Source organism: Monodon monoceros, unplaced genomic scaffold (assembly GCF_005190385.1).
Source record: "Monodon monoceros isolate NGI ecotype Baffin Bay Population unplaced genomic scaffold, NGI_Narwhal_1 Super_Scaffold_15, whole genome shotgun sequence".
Lineage (NCBI taxonomy): Eukaryota > Metazoa > Chordata > Mammalia > Artiodactyla > Monodontidae > Monodon > Monodon monoceros.
The window spans coordinates 6,414,784-6,442,161 of NW_021703771.1; the positions used below are offsets into that span (position 1 = coordinate 6,414,784).

At 38.0% G+C, this 27,378-nt stretch overlaps 1 protein-coding gene across 1 annotated transcript in view; it reads left to right on the forward strand.

Annotated features, from left to right (window-relative positions):
- The window catches only part of COL19A1 (collagen type XIX alpha 1 chain), a 362,938-nt gene that overhangs the window by 79,350 nt on the left and 256,210 nt on the right, over nucleotides 1–27,378 (forward strand). The window contains exons 10-11 of the mRNA XM_029223905.1: nucleotides 15,172–15,216; nucleotides 17,818–17,862. Of these exons, the coding sequence (XP_029079738.1) occupies nucleotides 15,172–15,216; nucleotides 17,818–17,862 (90 nt within the window). The remainder of the gene's footprint in view (nucleotides 1–15,171; nucleotides 15,217–17,817; nucleotides 17,863–27,378) is intronic.

Below are 27,378 nucleotides of genomic sequence, written 5' to 3' on the forward strand. Positions count from 1 at the left end.
CAGGAGACATGGGTTCGAGCCCTGGTCCGGGAAGCTGCTCCCACGTGCCGCGGAGCAACTAAGCCCGTGTTCCACAACTACTGAGCCTGCGTGCCACAGCTACTGAAGCCTGGGCACCTAGAGCCCCTGTGCTGCAATAAGAGAAGCCACCCTAATGAGAAGGTGAAGCACCACAACAAAGAGTAGCCCCCGCTCGCTGCAACTAGAGAAAGCCCGTGTGCAGCAACAAAGACCCAACGCAGCCAAAAAATAAATAAATACATAAAATAAGTCTAAAAATAAATACTGTTAATTGAATTTGGTGCAATGAGGTGACATCTCTTGGATCCTATTTGTGGAAACCAGGCCTAAGGTGCTACTAACTGGCTGTGAAGGAGACTCTTAGCTCTGAAAAGGAGTTCTCAGCAGGTGAGACTCAGTACAGGAGCTAGAGAGTCATCAAGAGGCTCAACTGCTGCAGACGTTGATCAAATCAATCTTCATCAAGGACCGTGAGAGTAAGAAAGCAGCAGGCTGGGAAGTTAAACATGCAAGCCAAGGAATTCTCCAGAAAAAAATAGAGTTTCTTAGAAAAGCAAGGGCATTTTGGGCTGAGTGAAGGAGCTGGAGCAAGATGTGGTGTTCCAGGCAAACACAACTCAGAATTAAAGATGCTGTTGCTTTTCCTAGAAGCCCAGATCTGTAGAAAGAATTTCATGAGATGATTCATCCAACACTCCACTTAAAGTAAAACTGCAGTAGATATAAGGGAATATACTAGCTAGCAGTGAATCACTTGGATGTAGTAATTCTGGGAATGGAAAGCCTCAGCCCTTTGGGCCCATTTGGTCAAACTGGTGACAAGAGTGAGTCTCACAAGATCTGTGTGAAGATGCTGTCTCCAGGGAACTTAAAAGCTGAAGTGTCCATCGACAGATCAATGGATAAAGAAGATGTGGCACATATATTCAATGGACTATTACTCAGCCATAAAAAGAAATGAAATTGAGTTACTTATAGTGAGGTGGATGGACCTAGAGTCTGTCATACAGAGTGAAGTAAGTCAGAAAGAGAAAAACAAATACTATATGCTAGCACATATATATGGAATGTAAAAAAAAAAAAGGTTCTGATGAAACTAGGGGCAGTACAGGAATAAAGACACAGATGTAGAGAATGGACTTGAGGACATGGGGAGGGGGAAGGGTAAACTGGGACAAAGTGAGAGTGTCATGGACATATAAATACACTACCAAATGTAAAATAGATAGCTAGTGGGAAGCAGCTGCATAGCACAGGGAGATCAGCTCGGTGCTTTGTGACCACCTAGAGGGGTGGGATAGGGAGGGTGGGAGGGAGACGCAAGAGGGAGGGGATATGGGGATATATGTATACGTATAGCTGATTCACTTTGTTATACAGCAGAAACTAACACACCATTGAAAAGCAATTATACTCCAATAAAGATGTTAAAAAAAAAAAGCTAACGTGGTGAAGGAGAGGCCGTATCCATGGTACTCTAAAACCAACGCACACTGTCCTGGCAAACTCTCTCTCATGTTTCCCCACGCAGTCTCCACAAGTTTAATTTACTTGAGTCGCTCTCAGAGAGCCTCACAGACAATCAGAGAATTTGTTCAGCTTCCTGTGGTGCTAACCATGGTATCAGGCTGCACTTAGCTCTTGGGTCCTGGTGTCAGGCATCTTCAGGGACCTTCCCAACATCTGTGGAATCACCAAGTCTTTGACCGTATCCTCTCTTCAAGGGCACAGTCACTGGTGGTGCCAGGTCTACTTCTAACTTGTCACTTCATTTAGCTGTTAAAGGTGTATAACACTCATCAGTGAAGAAATGTCACCTCAAGAGCATTTTTCTCACTTCTATAATCCACAGGTTACCATTTATTTAAAATATCTCTAATGAATATACACAAAATGAAAATAACAAGAAAGCTACTATGTTATCTATTGGCATGCTTTATAAGTTTTAAATATTTGACTCCAATGATGATACATCAATTTTTAAAATTTTTTAAATTTCATAAATTTTAAATTATAGTTGTAAAGATGGGCACTTATGTTTGGGGTACAGTACTTCCATTATTTTATGATGAAAATAACTTGATTGATTTTTCTAAGTTTCCAAAGAAAAATTATTCTTAAAGTGTTATGTATCCTCAGAGCCATGTCTCCCAGAGTATGCATACAGCATCCCCGAGCTTGGCCTGGATTCTGCTTCTCAACAGTTGTTATTCTTTGGGGTTCTTTTCTTAGAATTAGAAGTGCTTAAGAGTTCTGTTAAAAGACAAAATAAAAAAAGATGAATTTGCTCACTTGGAGAAGAACATATGCAAAGTGCCGTAGAACCTATATCTCAGGTAAAATATTCTCAAAGGGAAGGTTTTTTTTAAGGTTTAATATTTAAACTAGAAAACTGATTTATATGAATGGAGGGAAGCCTATTCTGAGCAGAGTAGAGTAGAATTTGTATATTAACTGCACTTTATACTTACATACAATGTGATACAGTAATAAATTAAGTGATTTGCATATAAATCCCATTATCCTAAAATAAACCTACACTTCGAAGTTTGTCGAGGTGATAGCAGTAAACTTTTTAAGTCAAGGCCCTGAACAAAGTATTAGTTTCTTGAGGTGGCATTTTTCTTCTGAGGCCCAGGAGACTTTATGTAATATGGAATCATGGAGACTTTGAAGATGAAGAACTATAGCATTTAATTATGCTCTTTTGTAATTATAATACGCATCACCTTGTACAGACTTGCATAGGCCTTCTAACCTGATAGATACATAGCCTTACTGCCAACACACCACAGAAAAATAACTGTCCCCTTTATGTTTACTCAGCACAGCTAGGATTTTGCCTAAGATATTTGGTAAGTTTTCTGTTCTGGGTTCAAATAAGAAAATCTACTCTATGTAGCAAGGGTTCTTAGATATTAGTCACTGGTGACTTCCGGTCAGCTTGGTTGGACAGAAGCCACTGTCAGTCAAAACAAGTAAATTGGATGGTTAAGTTTCCAAGAGAACTGAGTGGCTTAATGCATGAGATCACACAAGGGCATACACACATATGTCATACACACGCACACACACACACACACACACACAGGTGCTCACAACTCACATCCTCATGATGTGCAGTGGGAAAATGAGATTGGGCCCCTGGAGCACATCCTGCCTACTGCCCTACCTCCAGACTTCACACTCAAAGCATGCTTGCATTTGCTGCTCGAATATTGCAAATAAAAAATGGCCTCACTCCCTATTTCTCTTGTGTATGTCATGTATCAGATATGTTTTTTGAGAAGTAGGGATAGTTTTTTAAAATAGGAACACTTATCTTCCAATAATCTTAATCCTAATAATGTGATAGTAAAAAATTAAATAAAATAGAGCCTAATTTATGCTAAAACCAATTTTCAATCTGCTGAATTACCTAGAATTTGTCCTAAAGTGTTTATTTTAGTGGGAAAACTTTTGATAAATTTATTTCACTTTTCGTGGGGTAGGTGTGCAGTAAGTGATAGCCCTCACTGTTCTGTCATTCAATTATTAAATACCCAGAGTTATAAACATCTTGGGTTTGAATCCCAGCTCAAATCCTTACTCTGTGTAATTTGGGACATGTCTCTTACAGTTTCTAAGTTTTCTTTTTATGAAATGGGAATTATATTGTACCTACTTCTAGTTTTGTCTTAAAGATTAAATGAAATAATTCATGAGATTGCCAGCTCAGTGCCTGATAAATAAATATTTGGAAAACAGTAGATATAATTTTAAAAGAAAACAGTTTAATGATTCTCTTATTCTAAACTCTGGCTTACTAAGAGACTAAACTAGAACTCATTTGAGGGAATTTATATTATTTATTCAAAATATATTGAATGGAAACGTTAAAATAAAAGTCACATATCTTAGAAAACTTTGACTTCTTAAAACAAACTGGATATTAGGAATCTAATGAGTTTTCAGCCTAACCAAAAAATATGAGTACAAACTTTTACAATAATAATAATAGTGGCCATTTACTTTATAATTATTATGTGCTAAATACTATCAAGAAACTTCTTTACATTATTTCGTTCATTCCCCACGGTATCTCTATGAGGTACGATTTTGTTTTTTAATTTTTAAAGTATTTATTGGAAAAATTTCGCCACATGACAATTACTCCATAGCAGTGGGACACACACCTATTTCCACATGACTTCTTCAACAACACACGTTATTGAGTTTTTCCATTTTCTATTAAATAGGTGAAACATTATACCACATTATTATTTTACTTTCCATGTTTAAAAGTATGAGAGGTTATAAGTCATTTATATATGAATTTTTTTCTCTGAAATGCCCTTGCCCTTTCTTTACATTGGATTGTTGTTATTTTTCTTATTGATTTACAAGATCTCTTTACATATATTAACCCATTGTCAGATAGCCTGCTATTCTTTTTTTTTTACCCATTGTCAGATAGCCTGCTATTCTTTTTTTTTTAACATCTTTATTGGGGTATAATTGCTTTACAATGGTGTGTTAGTTTCTGCTTTATAGCAAAGTGAATCAGTTATACATACACATATGTTCCCATATCTCTTCCCACTTGCGTCTCCCTCCCTCCCACCCTCACTATCCCACCCCTCCAGGCGGTCACAAAGCACCGAGCTGATCTCCCTGTGCTATGCGGCTGCTTCCCACTAGCTATCTATTTTACGTTTGGTAGTGTATATATGTCCATGCCACTCTCTCACTTTGTCACAGCTTACCCTTCCCCCTCCCCATATCCTCAAGTCCATTCTCTAGTAGGTCTGTGTCTTTATTCCTGCCTTACCCCTAGGTTCTTCAACATTTTTTTTTCTTAAATTCCATATATATGTGTTAGCATACGGTATTTGTCTTTCTCTTTCTGGCTTACTTCACTCTGTATGACAGACTCTAGGTCTATCCACCTCATTACAAATAGCTCAATTTTGTTTCTTTTTATGGCTGAGTAATTCCATTGTATATATGTGCCACATCTTCTTTATCCATTCATCCGATGATGGACACTTAGGTTGTTTCCATCTCCGGGCTATTGTAAATAGAGCTGCAATGAACATTTTGGTACATGACTCTTTTTGAATTATGGTTTTCTCAGGGTATATGCCCAGTAGTGGGATTGCTGTCATATGGTAGTTCTATTTGTAGTTTTTTAAGGAACCTCCATACTGTTCTCCATAGTGGCTGTACCAATTCACATTCCCACCAGCAGTGCAAGAGTGTTCCCTTTTCTCCACACCCTCTCCAGCATTTATTGTTTCTAGATTTTTTGATGGTGGCCATTCTGACTGGTGTGAGATGATATCTCATTGTAGTTTTGATTTGCATTTCTATGAGGTACGATTTATCATCACTGTTTCACAGATGGAGAAATTTCCCCAAAGTTTCATCGCTAACTACTAGTGAAGTCAGGATTTGAATCTCTACCCACGTGAATCCATGGCTCTGGCACCTTTACCGTATTACCTTGTCTGAAGTGTCCCTCAAGTGGTCACATTTCCTTTGCAGACAGTTCTGAATTAGATCTTAAATTCATTTATCTGCAGGCTAGAGAGGGAACTGCACAGGGGACTTCCTTCCTTCCTGCTCCAGGGAGGGCTGTGTCCCTTGTCTTGAAATCTATGGACCCTTTTAAAGTCTGCCTATCCTTAGAGATAATTCTCCCAGCCTCAGAAAATTGTGTCCATCTCTTGAAAGTCATCATCATATGTTTTTCACCAAATGAAAGGATTGTGTCTAGCTTTACTTTCTGAAATAAGTATTATGAAAACAATGCAGTTTTATTTTGTCTCGTTTCCAAATTATATTTAAAATATGCTTCCAAACTTCCCAAACTTGACTCTCTGGAGATCCTGTCTGACCTCCATGCAGGCCCATCATGGCCACACTGTCCAGATAAACCTTACCTCAGTGTCTAATCTAGAAACTTCTCTATTTATGCTCTTCTCCAAATATGCTCTTGATATTATATATATATATATGTGTGTAAATTTTATATTCATTTGATCAAATATATCTATAAATTGTATATTTACTTGATCAAAAATACAAGTGTTTCATCTAGTACCATGATGTTCTTTTTTTTAAAAAAATCAAACTTCTAGAGGTAAAAAGCCACGTGCATTAAGGCGCTTAAGAAGTGTATCTGATAGTGTGGTGAGAGAGTTGCCAAGTTGCATGTCTTAAAAATAGCTGGGCTAACTGTCCTCATTAAGAGCTGCTTTGTGTACCGGGTCTTTTCACCATCAACTCTGAAGCCCCAGCTCTTTGCAGGAGGATGAGACCAAACTGGACAGATCCATTGTTCCCTAACTGTCTTTATATTTCTTTTCTGTTGGAAAATGAAATGACTGTGATCTTTGAATCTCGGTTTTCCCTTAAAAAGACATTTTATGAGAAGACTGCACCTTCAGGAAATAAAGGCAGACGCTGTTACAGTTTATGAAAGCGCAGACAAGGCTGGTAGCTGTTGTGAATGATAATGAACTGTGCAACAGCCCTGGTCCAGACGTAGCATTAATGCCTCAGATACTCCGAAACTTACAGGCATTTGTTGAGAAAGCTGAAGAATTTTTTTTTTGTCATTTGGCTTTCTCCCTGCATTATCTAGTTTCATCCAGTTTGCCAGTGAAATTCAGAATTAAGATTAATTTCAGAGTTCTTCCCAAGATCAAAAAAGTTAAAATATCTATTAGTATGTGACAATTTATTGTCCAAATCGCAACACTAAATGAGGAGAAAAAAAAGTACAACACAGCTTTATTCTAAAAATGGGATATTTCCTTTCTGTGAAATTGTCAAGGTTTATAAAACAAGTATGAGCTCCATGTTAGTAGAAGATACCTCTTAAACAGAGAGTCACACACATACTCCTGTATTTCAGAAAATCCTGCAGTGAATAAAGGTAGAGTCAAATCTGGACGTAGGATTGAACTTTTTATTATAACCAATTTCTATTCACGGTTAAAATGGCCACAAAGAAAACAGTTTTGTCAGCCTGCTTCTTGACCTCACTTACTACAGTTACAAGAATGATACTTGAATTATCAGTGAAAAATGACTGCCTTTACCTGGAGTAAGTCTCATTTAATTGTCTTATCTGTGGGCAGTATATTGACACAAGATAGCACTAAAATAAGCAGAAACCCGAGAAGGACAGAGGTAATAGAAGGATAGGAAAAAGAAAAAGAGGCTTGCTCACTCTGCAGTTGAGTTTATCTCTTAATGGTTTCTCATTCCCTCCTAATGCCTTCCACTCGCACCCCAAGTGGAGCAGTTGGCAGAGAACACAACAGATGGATGACAGGCTCAACACAGGCAGTGGATCTGGCACCCCGGCACTCGACTTTCATTTGCTAAACGGTTAGCCAGATTTTAAGAAGCTAGTCTGCTAGTGTTCCTATTTGGTTTAATGCACTGTGAGAATCTAGCACACAAATATTAAAATATTGCCATAAAAAAGATCACACAGTCTCTGTTTCTCTGCATAGTTTAGTGGCTAATTATTTTAATCTTTTCAAAAAAATTTTTATTGAAGTAGAGAGTTGATTTACAATGTTGTGTTAATTTCTGCTATACAGGAGAGTGATTCAATTATACATATATATACATTCTTTTTCACATTCTTTTCCATTATGGTTTATCACAGGATATTGAGTATAGTTCCCTGTGCTATACAGTAGGACCTTGTTATTTATCCATCCTATATACAATAGTTTGCATCTGCTAATCCCAACCTCCCAATCATTCCCTCCCTCCCCCTCCCTCCCCCTTGGCAACCACAAGTCTGTTTTCTATGTCTGTGGATCTATGTCTGTTTTGTATATAAATTCATTTGTATCATTTTTTTAGATTCCACATGTAAGTGATATTATATGATATTTATCTTTCTCTTTCCGACTTACTTCACTTAGTATGATAAGCTCTAGGTCCATCCATGTTGCTGCAAATGGCATTATTTCATTCTCTTTTATGGCTGAGTAATATTCCTGTGTGTGTGTGTGTGTGTGTGTGTGTGTGTATACACACACACACACACATACCGCATCTTCTTTACCCATTCATCTGTTGATGGACATCTAGGTTGCTTCCATGCCTTGGCGCTATTGTGAATAGTGCTGCTATGAAAATATGGGTGCATGTATCTTTTCTAGTTATAGTTTTGTCCTAATTATTTTATTTCTGATGTAGATTACTGAGATACTCAATAGGGAATTTAGAGGTGTAACTGTTATTTTATATAGATGTCTACAAGTTCAGATAATAGAATTTTCTTAATGTGGCTGTGTCTAAAGGAGCTTTTTGCAGCCTAGTCAGGGTTGTCATAGCCTGTGGAAGGTCATGCACAAACTTGTTGGGTAAGAGAAGAAGATTCGAGAGGATGACCACAGTCAGCATCTTCCTTTCCTCCCACCATCACTGCATTTTCACAGATCACTGACTTCACAGCTCAAGAAAAATTGCATCTATTTCATGAATTCTCCTTGGCCACCAGGCAGACTTAGCAGCCCTGCACTCTGCTCGTGTAGTGCTTTGTTTACATTACCCACATAGTCTGTGTGTCTTGGTCCCCACTGTGACCTCCTGGAGAACAAGGGCCGGGGATCCCTCTCACACCTTTCACCCCAGCACCTGGCCCAGCGCGTGGCACCTCCTTGGTTCTGCATAATGTTTGTTGAGCTGTTCAGAGCTCAAGTCAATAGAGAAGAGAAACAGAGGATGGCTGTTAGAAAACCATGCCAAGGGAGGATTGGAAAGGCCTCCAAAGCCGCGAGGCTTCGGTCCAAATCTCCTGTACTATCTGCAGACGCGCACTTCGGGGAATAGGAGGGCCAGAGACTCTCCCATGTCTGGTGAAGCTGACAGCGGTGCTTCGGGGGTGAAACGGAAATAGAGGGAAGAGTGTGCAGCCCCAGAACTGGCTTCCCATTTCCCTTGGAGACAGCATGCTCTCCCTCCTCTCTCCAGCATAAATCTCTAGGTGATTTTGCTGCCTTGTCCTCTGTACTAGGCTTGCACATCTCCTGACTTTCTTACAACGTTGCTAAGGCGTGTTCTTCCTCCAGACCTTCATAGCCATTTAACTCAGGTCTAAAGATAAGTAACCAATGCCTTCAATGCATTGAAGCTCCAGTAGAAGTAATTGATACAGAGTAGAACTCTAAATTACTACTAAATTACTACTTCTGACCAGAAATAGTTTGCAGTTACCGGTGTCTCACTGTCTCCAAGTAGGAGCTTACTGATGACACTGTCCTTCTCTTTATATCTTAAATTATCTCCTGTTAGAATACTTGATTCAGATGTCAGTTACTCCACTCTAGATAGTTCAGTGGATGATTTACACTAAGTGTCTTCTGTTTCCCTGGTACTGTTGTGAAGCTTCAAGTTTGCCTAAAGACTGCCTTCCAGCTACTCTCACAAGAAAGTGAAAAGCCCACACACTCATTCTTAACAGATCCACTTGAAGAAAACCTTACTGATGACATAGGAGCCTAGATTTTGTAGTGTGGTCTTACAACATTGGCCAAGGCTCAATTCCCTAACTTTGCTGTAAGTGGAAAGAAACGCTTACGTCCCCAAACCATTTCAAAATTACTTGTTTTTTATTTGAATAACTCAGCGTAATTTGCACTCCAGTAATTTGAAAAAGGATTGTAAAAATATCCTCTTTGAAAGGAAAACTTAATGGTTTTAGTTGACTACAAGTTCAATGTATGCACAAGCAATTTAGCTTTAAAAAAGCAAGTTGTAGTAATGCCGGTATTGTATAGTATCCAGAACAAGGTGTGTGTGTGTATGTGTGTGTATGCCAGTACTCATCTCTGTGTGGTTGAGACCATATCTGGAGTGATGTGCTGAATTCTCAGTGCCACATTTTAAAGGACAGTGTGTGCCCATGGAACAGTTACTATAATATTAAGGGACTCCAAACTATCATTTGAAAAATGATTGGATTACTGAATAGGCTTAATGGTGACACAAAGGGATGTCATGTATAAGTCCCATATGATATTTGTCCTGTGTGAAATAAGACCAATGGGCAGAAATTTGGGAAAGGTTAATTTGGGTTCAGAAGGCATTGTTTCAATATCCATACATCAAATTGTTTTGTTTTGCTCTCCACAATGCAAATTAAACAGCAAACTAGCCTGACTTTAAGAAGCTTTCAATAGGGTCAGTGCCTTAGCAGATTCTTTGGTGGAGCTGGTGGATACAAATGTACAAATTTACACCTGTCCCTGTATTTAAGAATACCCACCCTGCTTGTTTTCTAGGTGTGTGCCCTTGCATGTACTTGTGTGCACACAGATACACTCAGGTTAATAGTTTTTGAGAAAGTAGATGTTGGGTTCAGCTGCTGCTAACTCCCCACATTTATATTACTATGATTAAAACATGTATTGACCATGTATTACTGATGGTGGGCTGGCTTTCTCTTCTTTGAAATGACCATAAGAATAAGTAATAATAGGGTCTCATTCATTTTTGTTTAAGAATGTTTTAAATTTGCCTTATTCTGAGCATTCATGTGATAATATATCCCCATGTGTTAGCTGCATGAAGGATCCAACAAATACAAAGAATTCAAAAAGTTTGAAGTTTTAAACCCTATGAAGTACATAGATTTTTTACTTAACAATTTATTTCTTGGAATGAAGTCCCAGAATATAGAAGGAAAAAATACTCTTCCCTGAAATAAAAGGACTCTGATTGGACGAGATATCAGAAAAAATATAGGAGGTATATGTTTAATTTCCTGAAATATTTAGTTGAGTGGCAGGAATTTAGAACCATATAAAAATTAAATCCCGAAAGATTATGGCCTGAGTACAGCATGCCTATTGTCGGAATTATAGAGGTCAAGTTAGTGATACACAAAATCATAACCAGATTTACTTTTGGCTGCTTCCTTTACTGGTTTTCATGCTAGGATTCTGGCATTCCACTTCAGATATTTGTTCCAGCTATTTCACTCAAAACTCAATTTAAGTAAATTTACTCTTAATGAATATGAATTAATTAGTGGGAAAATATTGATATACTTCCAAGTGTACAGTAAATTCAAACAGAAGACTGTGTTCCTGGGAAACTTGCTCTAAGTAAAATGATAGGTCAAATTACATTTTTAAATATGGAAACAGTGTTATAAATGGGATCTCAGACTTTTTTTTTAACATCTTAATTGGAGTATAATTGCTTTACAATGGTGTGTTAGTTTCTGCTTTATAACACAGTGAATCAGCTATGCATATACATATATCCCCATATCTCCTCTCTCTTGCATCTCCCTCCCACTCTCCCTATCCCACCCCTCTAGGTGGTCACAAAGCACTGAGCTGATCTCCCTGTGCTATGTGGCTGCTTCCCACTAGCTATCTATTTTACATTTGGTAGTATATATAAGTCTATGCCACTCTCTTACTTCGTCCCAGCTTACCCTTCCCCCTCCCCGTGTCCTCAAGTCCATTCTCTACATCTGCAGGATCTCAGACTTTTTATTTTATTTTAATTAATTAATTTATTTATTTATTTTGTGATATGCGGGCCTCTCACCGCTGTGGCCTCTCCCATTGCGGAGCACAGGCTCCGGACGCGCAGGCTCAGCAGCCATGGCCCACGGGCCCAGCCGCTCCGCGTCATGCAGGATCCTTCTGGACCAGGGCATGAACCCGTGTCCCCTGCATCGGCAGGCGGACTCTCAACCACTGCGCCCCCAGGGAAGCCCCAGGATCTCAGACTTTTTAATCAAAGTCTGAATGCCTAACTTTTAAAAGAAAAAAATCGCCAAAACATAGTATATAACTTTCTATTTTCCAGGCTTGGGTCTAGTTATAAGGGAATTTTCATTTACCTGCTTAATATGCCTTTCTTTGCTTGGTCTCCTTGGTACTAGGTGTGCAAACTACAGCCCTAGGGAGTGTGATTCTTTATTAAATGTCTTTCAGACAGCATGTATCTCCTGCATAAAAAAAGACATTGATTCCAATGTCAAAGAAATCAGGAAAACTAACAATTTATCTTGTATGCCTAGCTGTGCTTACTTCCGGGAAATGAGCAGTGATAAAAAGGAGGTAAAAGGAAATCCTTTGATCAGCTTTTCAGAAAGCCACCAGCTGCTCCTAAATCACACTTAAGTTTTTTTCCAAAAGCTTTCCAAAGAGGTTACTTTGAATTCTGGAAAGGGCTTTTTAGGTTACTCTGTGAAGTTGAAGACACGCTGTGTATTACACTAATGCCATGGCATCGATGCTATCAGCAGCAATGTTAGATTTTGCCCTGCTTTATATTACACGTATCCATACATTGCCCATCTGGAGCTTGAATCTGTAATACGAAAGGGACGCAGGCCCTTTGATGGAGAAACCTGTAATAGAAAGTATATGCCGGAGAAACAAATTTTGAAAGTTATAGTAGATGCAGGAAACATTGATTATAATTTTCTTTCAATAATGGGCTAAAGTATTGATGGGAAGCCAAAAAAGATGCTTCTTATTTCCTCCTGTGCTGAGACTGGGAGCACCGAGGGACAGCAAGAGTTTAGAAAAAACAGCTAATGTCTGCTCATCCAGTAATTTTAGGCAGGCATTTATTTGTTGGATAGAATTCAATTTGACCCCAAGCTGCATGGGCACCAGAGCTTTGAAACTGTGATTCAGAGTAAAGAAGGGCTCATTCTGTTGACATAAATTAGGTTTTAGATAAAGTCCTGACAGGAGAAACATAGTCTGTTAATCTGTTAAACAAAATTTTGCTCTTTAAGACTATATTCTTCTTTAGTTGTTATGCTACTTAGTAGTTTTTTTTTTTTTTTTGAGATATAGCCAGAAACGAATATGCTAAGTTATCCTTCGGACTGGAAAAATGACAAATGATTTTACATGATTATAAGTTTCTATGTCAGACATCTCTGGTAACTTTGAGAAAATCTGTGAGAAGAAAATAAATTGGTTTCTGAATACCAAAGTTACAGACTTTAAGCTTCAAAAGTTTCCCAGTATCTCAAAATCTTTCATATGTTGTTGTGTCACGTGAAGCCAACTCATTTCCTGGAAGAGTAATCAGTGGTGTCCATTGGGTTATCCGTGGAGCTTAGAATTATGTTTACAAAACAAATTTTGGGTCAGGAAAGAGCAGAGACCAATTAACACTGGCCATAGGAAAATATTTTAATTGCAACAATCGTAAAACCAGTGTCCATTAAAGAGAGAAACATTCTTCCTGTCAAGGAAGAATGGTACCCAGTTGACAGTGCATCTGGGTGTGACCCTAACCTGACATGTGCCAGAGGTGGCCCTTTAGGTGCCAGTCTTTGGAGCACATGACACATAGGAGTGAGCTGTGAGCAAAGAAAAAGGGAAGGAGCTACTGACATTGCTTTCCTTTTTCCAAAAAGTATTTTTGGCAGTGTAGACTGTGTCAGTGTACCTTACCAGATTACAAACCATATATTGTTATTGTGTGTAACTTGTAATATGATGTAAAACATTATATTGGACCAACCAGTGAAAACAATTCTGCTCCTCATGGACAAGTGGACATACTTCTGTGATGAGTAACAGCTCAGTTTCCATAGAATGTTCCCTGGTGTCAAAAACTTAATGTGCTTTGACTTTCACTTTATTAAGTGAAATGGGAAGTTTCTAATATATTTGTGGGATGCCTCAGGTCTAGAACTATAACAACTTTTTAAATGATAGAAATATATTTATTACATAGATAAGTACACTGTATTTTACTGATGCCTCAACACTTGGCCACAAAGTTTTGCCTTTAGTGTTTAGTATATTCTGTGATGATAGCAGTTACACTGTGCAGCACAGATAATTTAATCTAGTCAAAGAAAAGCCTTAGTCTTTAAAATATGTTGTGTGTATAGCAGTACATTGCTGGAAAAAATGACTAAGCCTTTCCAAAAATGTATTAATTGATGAAACAATAATCTCTTTAGGCTTAAACAGAACATATTATTGCTATTTTAAAATTTGAAGATATGATTTTTTCTTCATATATTTGAATTTTATTTTTAAAACTCTAAGAAGTGGTGTCTAACTTCATTTTAGGTAACACTTTAAAAACAAGCTGTTGTTTCATAAATGTTTGCTAGAAATAAAGCGGGTCAGTAGAATGTTAGTTTATTTTGAGCTTTCTAAACCTGGAAATTTGGGAGCCCAAGTCACATCCTTGAAGCAGCAGAATTCCTGAGGCTCCACTGGGAATGTGCACATCCTCCCAGGAGTATCTTGTTCTAGCTTGTGTGCCATTTGCAAACCAGACTTGTCAAAGAGATGGCCCATGAATTCCAGTAATGGAAACTGATAGGCATCTGCTGAAAACCTTTGTACCCAACACAGGAACCAGATGGATGGAAAGAACTCAAAATTCTCCCAAGGAACTGTTTCAAGTAGAACGGCATTGGGCACGTCTTCAAAACTGATCTAAAGGCAATCAACGGGAATGAGAAAGAAAGTAGATATGCTTTATATATATAAAAATATTTTATTTATATATATATATATATATATATATATATATTTAGTTTTTAGATAAGAGGTCACTTACAAGCCAGAATGAAATCTTTTCCATGAGACAGTGCAGGTGGGTGATTAGGTGTGCAGAGATGAAGCAGGTGAACTTGAATTCCAGGTCTATATCCCGATTCTGTAATCATCCATAAGAAGATGGTCATAATAGTTGTATCTACCTGATAGATTTGTTGTGAGAACAGTGCCTGGCCCATAGACAGCCTGTGTCAGATTTTAATATTATGCCCAGAGGTTTAAAAGAGAGAAAATAAAATGAAGGGCACTAAGTGGCACGTGGGAAAGCATGGGCTGTGCAGTCTGAGAGACCTCCATTCAAATCTTAGGTGATGCTCCTAGTTGGTGACTGTGAGCATGCTACCGAACCGCTCAGAGCCTCTATTTTCTTATTTTCTGAATGCAAGTACTAGTCCTGGAGTTGGGAGATGAAGGATGGGTGCGAAGCCCCCTGTACCCCTGTACTTGATACACATTCAGCATTAGGCTGCCTTTCCTCCCAGCCTAGAACAAGTTGTTAAAAAAACACAAAAATTTCTTTATTCACTTGCTTTTTGTGGCTAACAAAATTTATTCTGTGTATTTCTTTTAGGGCGAAAATGGTTTACATGGAGCTCCAGGCTTACCTGGTCAAAAGGTAAAGAGATTTTTAATGTTTCATATTAGTTAAGAACTTTAACATCTTGAAAGTTGAATGTGTACATAAATATAGTGAAGATTTAGAAAATGTGTTTGATGAAATTGAATTCCCTGAGTCAGCCAGCACTTGAACCTCCTTTCCAAAGAGAGCCCATGGAAGCGATCCCTTCTCAAAGGACCTACTTTAGGAGGGAGCTTTATCGGAGAGGTTTAGCCACATGCTTCTCTGGAGAAGTGGGCAATGATGCTTCATGGGGGCCCGGGGAGTGAGCACAGCTGCTCTGGGAATGTTTTCACTGTTGAGTCTAAAATGAAGACTGGAACAGGCTTTACTACCTTTGACAGTGTGTGGTTACTTCTTTTCCTTTTTGTATATCCCAGATTGAGCTAAACATAATGGTTACAATGATATAAAACATTAAATATTACAAAGATGCTACAACTAATCTCTTCAAAAAATTCTTTCAGAATGATAAATTCATAATCAGTAGGGATTTTTGCATTGGCTAGGGTGCTTCTTTCTGGGCCTAGAATCTTTCTCCTTACCAAGGTAAATTTCATTTCACCCCTTTATTGTCCATGGGCTGATTTTTCCTCCTGGGAAGAAATATGACTGTAGGTGACCAGCATTATTGGAAACACAGAGACTGGTTTATTCCAGTTTCCTGAAGGGATAGGGAGCCCCTTCAGGTGGCGCCAGCTGTCATGATACCACCCAGATAATCCCGCCACAGGGGAGAGCATTATTGGTGCAATATTAGATGCCCACCAAAGCCAAGCATATCATTTCTATGCTCTGGAGAAGTTTTACAGATCTTAGCAACAGGAAGTCAGAAGTTACTGTCGCATCTAGGTTTTGCTCTGTAGCTAAAAATTACCGTTAAAAAGATATGCACGTATTTGTAGTTACAGCTTTTGAAAAATCTTCCTTTACTTACTTGATGAAGATACTAAGATTGAACTGGCAGTGATGAAATGGCAAGCTTCTGCACTTCTTCACAGCAGTTCTAGACAAAACCCATTGATACAGCGGGTGCTGCATCTGTGAGTCGAGTTGCCAGCCAAGGGATGTGTAGATTTATCTTCTGGGAAACAGTTTAGGACCTTCCAGCAGCTGTTTATAGTGGCTGCCTCATGCTGGCATTGTGGCCGACGTACTGCGGTGTTCAGCAGCTTTGTGTCAGCTTGAATTAACAGATCAAGTTAAAGTCTATATTTTAGGAAAAGTGGTAGGAAAAAGATAGACCACACATTCAGTGGCAAATATACCCAAATACTAACTTAATTTCTTTCCTGTACCTTTTTTGAAGGTAGATAAAGCAGAAGTAATTATTATTATTATTTTAAATTTAATTTATTTTATTTTGTCTGCGTTGGGTCTTCGTCGCTGCGCGTGGGCTTTCTCTAGCTGCAGCGAGCGGGGGCTACTCTTCATTGCAGTGCGTGGGCTTCTCATTGCAGTGACTTCTCTTGTTGCGGAGCACGGGCTGTAGAGCGCAGGCTCAGCGGCCATGGCGCACGGGCTTAGTTGCTCCGCGGCATGTGGGATCTTCCCTGGCCAGGGCTCGAACCCGTGTCCCCTGCATTGGCAGGCGGATTCGTAACCACTGCGCCACCAGAAGCCCCAGAAGTAATGACTTAATCGGGTGTGTGTGTATGTGTCATCGGGTGTATGAGTACATGTATAATATACACATAGTAAAAAAGCAGGCATTCCTTTTCTTACATACAAATTTTAATTACATTAAGTGTCACCTTGTTTGAAGCACTGCAGATAAAAACTGGAGATAAGAAACCCTCCATCCCTCGTCTCGGTTTACTGACCGCTTCCTGTGGGTGGAGGGGTGGCTATGACCCACCCCCAGCATTCCCTTGCCGGCTACGCTGTTGTGAGTGCCTGATGTATATTTGCCGTTCAATGAATATTTGTTGATCGTGTGAATGAAACATCAATACTCTGAATATCTGTGCAGAGGTAAGTGGGAAAATAAGCTTGTCAGATCAGAGAGGTTTTACTTGAAGAACAGGGGGTTTATACCTCTCAGAAACAACATGATGAGTGAGAGCCCACACCCGTTCTGTGCTGGAGAGGCGGGCCATCTGGGTGGGAAAGAGCCTGGCGCCGGTGTCAGAGCCAGAGCCCGAACCCTGGCCTCGTTCATCACACACCTCTCCCTGGGACGGTCTTCCGTGGAAGTCAGCTTGAGAAGGATGTTTCTACTGGATCTGGTGGAATAAATAGTGGTAGTAATAACAACAGTAATGGCTAAATGAGTCTGTGCCAGGCACGTTATTTGATGCATTCAGTTCTCAAAACACCTATGAGAAAGGTACTTTGGTTGCAGAAATTCCGGTCTATGGAGGTTAAATTGCATTGCAAGTAGTGAAGCTATATAGGTTTTACCCTAGAAAATTATTCCTTCAGTGTTTAGAAATGTTTAAATTTTGTATAAGTTAATATTGGCTTCAAGCTTACATTTCAGAAATGGTTTTAATATATACAATTATTGATTTTTCAATATTAGAAACTACGATTATCATTATTACTTGTGTTAAAAGTAGTGCCCGTTATTATACACGTCACATTCCTCTTCTACAGGGAGAGCAAGGCTTCGAAGGTAGCAAAGGAGAAATTGGTGGAAAGGTAAAGATCACTTTTCATACTCATTTGTAAAACTAAATTGTGTTCTTGAAAATATTTTGAACTAGAATATTTAACTTGTTTTTGTGCTTTCCATAAAAGCAATTCAATGATTTTATAGAAATAATTTAAAATATGTGCTTCACCTAAGGTAGACTTACCATATCGATGACTGTCATAAATCTTTCTACACTTGTTTAGGTGGTAGTTATTTCTACATATTTCTAGTTAAATCATAAATAATTCAGACATTTATTAAGCATTATATTTTTGTGCTGCAACATCATTGATGTGCTTATGAAATGTCCAAGTCTAAATAAATGCTTTGTTTATATGTACACCTAGTTTATCAGTGGAGTTTTTCCTGAGGAAATAAATAAGTAGAACTAATTGTAATAGTCAAGGTCCAACAGAAAAGGGATGGCACATTCAAAATAGAATAGTGTGGAAGAGTTGAATAAAGGGAATGTTTAAAAGGCAGGGGCAACATTTAGGAAAACCGTAAGGATTGCGCAATATTCCAGACTGGGTTATAGGGAACGCCTTAAACCCCGCCAGATTACTGGTTACCAGACTCAGAGGTAAAGAAAGCCATGTGGAGAGGGCTGCAGGTTGCAGCTGAGAGAAGCTGTTAACCCCTCCATTCAAGCAGTCGTTTCACAGCTTTGTACTCAAAGTGTAGAGGATAGAAGTGTCTTAGTCATCTAGAATTTCCCTTCACACAATCATTTGCATCCTTCTGCATTTCATGTGTCTAGTTTTATTTTCAAATAGAACAAAAACAGCACCATTCCTTTGTTTCATGAACTGCCATGTAATTGGACAGCCAGAGAGATCATCTCAGATTAGACTGTGTGGCCTGTGTTGAGTTTGCTGAGCCGTTGTCAGGTATTTGCTTCTTCAGTAAGTATTTATAGACAGAATGAGCGTCCATTATTATTATAAGACAAATTACACATGTTGTAAGCTACTTGCTAATTACTTTTCCTCACAGAACAGTGAGGGGGAAGGAAGGATAGCCATATAATTATCGTATAATTGAAGAGAAGTCCATTGAGAGATGACTGTTTTTTAAGAGGATCCTCCTTCTTAGGAATCTCTTGAATATTTTTCCTTTAGAATAACCATCATTGCAAGACCATGGCTTTAAATAAATGCTTTGCATATTCCTGTTTTATTAATGGGACTTTACCTGTAGGAACAAGTAAGAATAAGCAAGGAAAACAGATATATTCTCTGTAATTTAAAGTCGCCATCTCACTAGAATCTTAGTGGCTATTTTGATATTTTAGATATATGGTTGGTATTGCTTAGTAATAAATAGATTCTCACAGGCTATGAGGTATTGAAAAACATTCAGTACATCTGGCTTCAAAGATTTCCCTTCTAATTCCTCATATCTGTTAACTGTTGCCTTCAAATAGTCCCTGTCACCAAGAGGTGAAAATATTTATGGAGAATATGGTTATCAGGAAGAAATAAAGCACCAAGTAGAAAAGACAATGTCTTGAATGAGAATTACAGCTTAAATGGTTTATAGTCAAATGTAAGATTCACATAACGCTTATGTTAAAAATATGTTCTGCTTTGATTTTTATTTACCATATATGGGATGTTTGAGTTTCTTCAGTGTTACATGCTGTGTATTATGATACATGACCACACATATTTGTCCATAAGATAAATAGTTGATATCCAAGTATTCATTTCTAGATTAGAAACCTTTTGTTTCTAGATTAAACAAGAAAAGTATGTGAGGCACTCATCTCTGTGTGACACCAGAATGAGATTCTTGGACTGCTTGCAACACATTTTGTTTTCTGAATAAAGACAATCTCATTTGAATTTCAATTCTTTGTGGAAAACTGAATATATAGTGAAAATAAGGCTCACCTTTCTTCTTTAATTACCTTAATGTGGCCTCTACTGTGTTTAAAATTTGACTGTTATAAATGACAAAATTCATGAGTTGCAAAATGAAATAATTCAGGAAGTTGCTGTTGTTCAGAGATATCATATCTACCAAAGCCACGTGGCTACTGACCAAAAAAGGAAGTTTATCAACTGTCAAAGAGAAAATACCATATGATGGTTTTCAGGTGATATTTCTATAATCCAGTATAAACCACGTAAAGAAATCTGCTGCTTTTCTTTATGGCTAGAAAACTAGCTTTCAGGCCAGCTTGACCCAAGCTGGACTATCACGGGGTTCCTCAGTGTATTGAAGATGCTGCCCTCATTCCAGAAAAGAACCCATGGAACTTGAGCAAGTATAGCAGACCTCATCTGAAAGCATATTCCTGAGTCTGTCTACAGCAGCTTATAACAGGGCAGAAACTCACGCCTCATTACCTAAGCAAACACAGTTCAGCCAAGTCAGTCCTAAAGTGAAAATTATTTGAAGGGGTGGTTCTTTCTCTCAAAGATTAGTTTCTGATGCTGGCAAGACTCTCCCAGAGGACAGCTCTCTTCAGGTTTGCCACGTTCTGGTTTATCTTAGGAACGACCTCGCCCCACTGACCTGTTACTGGCTGGAGGATCATTCAGGGATCCCTGGATCCCTGACAGCATAGCCCATGAGGCAGGAGAGGGGATGTCTATATTCTGGCTGAGGAATAGACCCCCAGCTGAGGTCTACATTCTGATTTCTCTGTTTCTATAAGAGTGGTCTTAAACATCCCTTCTTTGGGGGATTTTCCTTAGGTTCCTTCAGTATTACTGTAGATGTTATATGGCTACTACTAGCAGTAAACAAAACGAAGAGTTCACTCTTCTTTTTTTAAAAATTTATTTTATGGAAGTATAGTCGATTTACAATGTTGTGTTAGTTTTTGCTGTATAGCAAAGTGATTCAATTATACATATATATACAATCTTTTTCATATTCTTTTCCATTATGGTTTATTACAGGATGTTGAATATAGTTCCCTGTGCTGTACAGTAGGACCTTGTTGTTTATCCATCCTATATATACTAGTTTGCATTTGCTAACCCCAAACTCCTACTCCATCCCTCTCCCCAACCTTGGCGACCACAAATCTGTTCTCTACGTTTGTGAGTCTGTTTCTGTTTTGTAGATAAGTTCATTTCTGTCATATTTTAGATTCCACATATAAGCGATACATGATATTTGTCTTTCTCTGTCTGACTTACTTCACTTAGTATGATAATCTCTAAGTCCATCCATGTTGCTGCAAATGGCATTATTTCATTCTTTTTTATGGCTGAGTAGTATTCCATTGTATATATGTACCACATCTTATCTATTCATCTGTCGATGGACATTTAGGTTGCTTCCATGTCTTGGCTGTTGTAAATAGTGATGCTGTGAACATAGGAGTGCATGTATCTTTTAGAATTATAGTTTTGTCCAGATATATGCCCAGGAGTGGGATTGCTGGATCATAGGGTAGTTATATGTTTAATTTTTCGAGGAACCTCCATTATGTTTTCCCTAGTGGCTGCACCAATTTACATTCCCACCAACTGTGTAGGAGGGTTCCCTTTTCTCCACACCCTCTTCAGCATTTATTATTTGTAGATTTTTTAATGATGGCCATTCTGACTAGTGTGAGGTGGTGAAGAGTCCACTCTTTTTTTTTTTTTTTTGCAGTACGCGGGCCTCTCACTGTTGTGGCCTCTCCCGTTGTGGAGCACAGGCTCCAAGAGTCCACTCTTGATGACAGTTATCCCCACTGTCAGCCTTCCTCATAATGACATAGCCAAACCAACTCTTGTTATACAACCAAGGTAGATGCAAGAGCTAGGCTCTGAATATCACTTTAGAAAAAGGCCATCTGGCAGGGGTTCAATGAAGTGATCACCATTCCTAAACACTGAGCCCAGATCTTTACTTTAGATCTTTGAGAAAATAGGAGTATTACTCGGTTGCATTTATGAAAAGGAGCAAATAGAAAAGCAAATGTAAACATCTGCTTCATAATAGAATTCGATATTTTAAGTAATTGCTTCAGATCACGTAATTTAGTTTGCTTTTAAAATTCTCATTCTTGTATGTTGTCAATCAAACCCTAACTGACTTAAAGTTTAAAAACTAATTTCTTCAGCATTAAACTTGATTCTGCTGCACTTTACTGTTAACATATCATTTAGTCGTGAGAGAGAAACATCCAGTGGCAACTGTTACTCTCGCCACAGTGTTCCTGACATTTTCTAGCTAAAACGTTGTCGATTTTGGTTCATTCAAGAGTGACGTTTAAGATAATATGGGCACCCATGGCAGCAAATCTTTACAGGGATCTAAGATGTTTCAGCAACTGTGAAACTTTTCCATTTGATATTGAGATTATCTGGTCTCTTCAAGATCTCTTAAGTTTAATGAAAAGAAAAGAGAACAACCAAATTGCTTTTTGTCATGAACCATGTGGCTCCAGGAGATGTGGACAGTGTGCAACAGTTCACGTGTTCTATAGTCTAGAGTGTTCATGTTTCAACAGTTTCTGACTTACGGGCATTACCTACTTTCGTCATCTTGATCAATGATCTTTTCTTTCACCCTGAGTTAAACTAATAACAATAACCATAACCATAATACTAACAAATGCATATGATTCCTGCTTTAATTTATCTCTGAAAACTTTGGAAAACTGGTTGCTATAAATTTCCAGTGACTTGTGATTTTTATTGTCTTCTTACCAGAGTGTTGTCTAGGTCCTGAAATGCCATATATTTATTTAAATCAGAAAATTATATTTAAATATTTATTACTCTGGTTTTATAGCTGTTGCAAATAATTTACCTGACAGAATCCACTGGAAAAACATCTAACTGATGCCTATTTAGTTGATTTATTTGACCACGTATTATTGTATTGTACTACTGCAATATAAGGTAGTATAATTTGTAATATAATTTTGTAGAAAATGTGATATTCAAATGAATAAAATTATTAAAATATCTATTGTAATGTATGGTTAAGTACAAGTACGCTTTACTAATCCAAAATTATCTCGGTTATTTATAATTAAGGCATGCATCCGATCATCTGTATTTCTTAATTTTCAGATGACATAACTCAAATTTTCATTGGCCATCCTAGAAAAATATACATTTAGGCTTAGTGTTGATTTTATGAATGATGTGCGGCCTTTTGCCTTCTAGCGTTAAGTATCATGAGATTATAGTCAATAAGGCAATCAATAGTAATCATTTGCTACTAGAAACAACAATTTTGGCTTCAAATAAATCAAGACCTTTTACACCGGAAGATATTTTCACTTTTCGTTAGTCAATATTCCATCCAATTGTTGTTATGGTAATTGCACATAGAACTTAAGTTGAGAATTTGAAGGCATAGCTGTGCTATTTTTGCCATTTAAGATTTTGTTGGAGAATGAGAAAAAGCCTAAGTGAGTATGCCTGTATAATATGCATAAATTATTCTTCAGAACCTTCTGGGGTAGCATCTTGGTCATTTGAGAGGGAACACATATTCCTAGTTTCTGGAGAACCACTCCAGGGAGAGCCTAGACTTAACAGTTCATCGTGGAAATGATGGTGACCTATCGTAGAATAAATGGATTCACATTCCTGTGTCCCATGTTCTAATCCAGCTCTGCCATGCCAGCTATGTGAACCTGGACATGTTCCTTGCTATCTTTACCTTACTCTCCTTTTCTATAAGATAAAGATAATTCATACTTATGGGATTTTTGTAGGAGTAAAACAAATGCCTAGTAACTAAAAGGTGCTCAGTAAATGTTAATATCCCCAACAGCCAAAATGTAAATATTGATATTTTGAGGAAAATAGATTTGATATAATTACTATGTCTAATTTTTTATTTGCCTAGTATTACTTCCTAATTTTACTTCTAAATAAGTAAGCAAAAGACGAGAGGATATATTAGTTAGCTACTGGCGTGTAACAAATCACCCTAAACTTCAGTGGCTTAACACATTCATTTGTCTAGCTTGTTCTCCTGTGGTTTAGCAGTTTAGACTGGGATTATTAGCTCAGTGACTTTGCTCCCAGCTGGTCTTGTCTAGGTTTGCTGTGTATCTGTGCTCAGCTGATGGGTTGGCTGAGGGTGGCTGGTCTAGGTCGGGCTCTGATGGACAGCATGTCTACTCAGATGGTCTCCCATCCTCCAACGATGGCCCTGTTCTCAAGGTAATGGCAGGGGTCCAAAGAGAGCAGGCAGAAGCACGTAAGGCCTCTCCAGGCCCCTGGTTCAGAGCCAGCATGCCATCAACTCTGCCACATTGTGTTGCCAAAGCAAGTCCCAAACCGAGCCCTGATTCAAGGGGTGGGAAAACAAATGCCACCTCTTGATAGCGACAAAGTCGCATTGCAAGGGGTATGGCTACATAGAGGGGTGAAAAATGGGGCCATTTTTGTAATAAATTGAACACAAATGAGATAAAATTTCCTTATTTTAGTATAACAGTTGAACTCTACTTCAGAGCAAAAAGGGTGAATAATTTAGCGACTTCATTCCCCTTCTTCTCCCATGACTTGCATAGTAATCGTTAAAGTTATGTTTACATAGTGGGACTCAGACTGGGTCAAAAGATATTTCCATATTTGAAATGGTAGAGATGCTTTATGTGTAATAGGAAAATATTATAGAAAGATGAAATTCTCAATTAGAATGGGAAGGGAGAGATACAAGGTGTCAAATAGCTAAACCAAGGAATGACTTAGTACTTTTACATAGTCCCATGTGCTTATTAATTTTAGCTAAAGTAATACTGAGACCAGAACAACTGGGAAAAGCAGGTCAGAGTTGAAATGTATTTTTAGGATTTCACTATTAAAGCTTTCTGGGCAATTATGCTTAGCATTCAGAATGAATGCAAGAATGTTAAATACTGTTATTATAAATATAGCCTTTCCCATCATCACTTTAAAACAACTGTTGACATGTCACCTCACTTCCTGTGAATTCTCTCTTGGTTCCCCTCGTAGAATTTGCTGAACATCAGCATATTGGACAATTGTTTCATTTATCCTGGTAACATGTAACACTTCTGCAACTTTTAGGAAGGGCTTACTTGTTTAATTTGACAGTTGACTTGAAAAATGAAGAGAACAGATGGAGTAGAATAATAACTATGATTTCAAAATACACAGCAATTTATCTGTGGCCAATGCCAAGTGGTATGGGAGCAACCATGCCAACTTTCAATTAGCCATGGTAGCAGGCAGTGGGGAAGTGTAATGGTAAAATCCCACAGCCAAGCTGGAGGCTTGACGTTAGTCTTCACTGATTGTGTGTCACTTTCTTCATTCTTTACGGGGCTAGTGAATAACTCTAGATTATGTCAAATATGTTGCTACATCTTTTAATAGTGGTTATAGAAAAAGTGAAATGTCAAAAAAAGAGACATGAAAAAGAGGAGAATAACCATCAAGGGCTGTACTATTTCATGAATATTAGTCTTTTAAAGTATTATTTTTAATAATTGCTTAATATTTCACTGTATGGATATATAATATTTTATTTGACCATTCCCTTGTTGGAAATTTAAGTCCTTCTTATTTGTTTTTGTTCCTTTTTTGTTTCTGTTTTTTTAAATGTTTTAGCTAGTACATGTAATGCAGACTCAGCATACTTTGATAAGCATCTTTAAATATATCTCTTGTTCTTCCTTTAAACTAGATTTCTGGAATTAGAATTATTGGGTTGATGAGTATTGAAAGTTTTAAGATTCTTGATACATATACTCAAATTACTTTCTCCAAAGTTTTTTTTCAATCAGTTTACACATTCATAAGTAGTGGTTGCATCCTTATTCCACCCTCACTAGCTTTAAGTATTAAGTTTTTCAAATGTTTACAATTTTTAATCAATAAACGTTATTTCCCTTTAAAATTTTATTTCTTTATTTCTTGTATTTCTTTACACCACATTAAACATTTATACACACAATTATGTCATATATATTATAAATATTATTTTCATCTTAAGGTTTGTCTTTAATGTTTACTGTGAATTGATATACAGAAATTCTAAATTTCTTTGTTGACAGTTGGTGTTTCTTTAATGATTTCCTTAATTCCTTCTGTATTTTGATATCCTGTGCTTTCAAGAAATCAGTTAAATATTCACTCACATTTTCTTCTAGTTTTGCTTTTACACATTGTAACCCTTTCTTCCACCTAAATGTATTTTGATGATGTTATGAGATAAAGATGAAACTTGACTTTTCCTTCAAAACCGTGTCTGATAATGATTTCCTTACACGTTTGTTCATGATGCTTTCTTTATCATATACTAATTCTTATATACTAAGATTATTTTAGGGGTATGTATTCTGTCTATTGATTACTGTATTGCTGCCACATTATTTTAATTATTTTAGCTCTTATAATACATTTTAACATCTACCACTGGGAACACATTTTCATTACTCTTCTTTTAAAATGTTTTCTTGCATACTTTTACCCACTTATAGTGCTACTTGCTACATGTTTAAATTTGGATGGTTACCCACTCTTTGATTTCCTCATCCTTGAACCGAGAATAATAATGATACTGATTTTATTGGGTTTGCGTCAAACTTAAATGATGTTGTCATCAAAGGATCCAAACAAGTGCCTGGCATAGAGTAAGATGTTGAAAAAGTGTTTGCTTTTATTTATTTATTTATTTATTTATTTTTGCAGTAGGCGGGCCTCTCACTGCTGTGGCCTCTCCCGTTGCGGAGCACAGGCTCCGGACGCACAGGCTCAGTGGCCATGGCTCACGGGCCCAGCCGCTCCGCGGCATGTGGGATCTTCCCAGACCGGGGCATGAACCCGCGTCCCCTGCATCGGCAGGCAGACTCAACCACTGCGCCACCAGGGAAGCCCCGTTTGCTTTTATTTTTGTCTTCTTTATGAATTTAGTTTAGTTCTCCTAGTTCCAAAATATCAATATTACTGTTGGTATAACTACCAGTTGGTTTTATGTTAACTCTACACATTGCTTTGGGATAGAGCAGAGTGTGGCTGAGCCTCAGAGGAGCGGACTCAGGAACTGAGACGCCTCTGCATCCTCTCTTTTCTTCTCTGGCTACATGATCTCTCTTTTCTGTGAAACCACTCTGTTCTCTTGTGTTACATCTTGACTCTGCTTGCTCACTGGTAAACTTAGTATTAGGAGGCCACACCAGAGTGGCAGCCTTGTCCCCAGCTTGCACACCTTCATAATCCCAATGCCAATAACACACTGCCATCACCAGGCGTCATACCCACATTCCGAGTACAGAGAATCTAGTTGACTCACCTCTGGTTCCATCACCTGAGTCTGGAAAGCCCTGCGGCCAACTCGGCTGACTTACAGAGAGTGCATGAGATTTATAAGAAGGGGTACGGGGGTGAGAAAAAAAAAAGCAGCCGTAAGTCTGTGAGTATTGCTGATATATGGGAAAGCTCTTGATTTTTGTATCTCTATTTAGTATCTAGTCACTTTACCCAATTCTTTTCTTCCATCTAGTTCCTAATTTTATTAATTCTGCTAGTTTTTCCATTGAAAGCAGTGGGCTGTACATGACGGTGTCATAGGAAATGTGC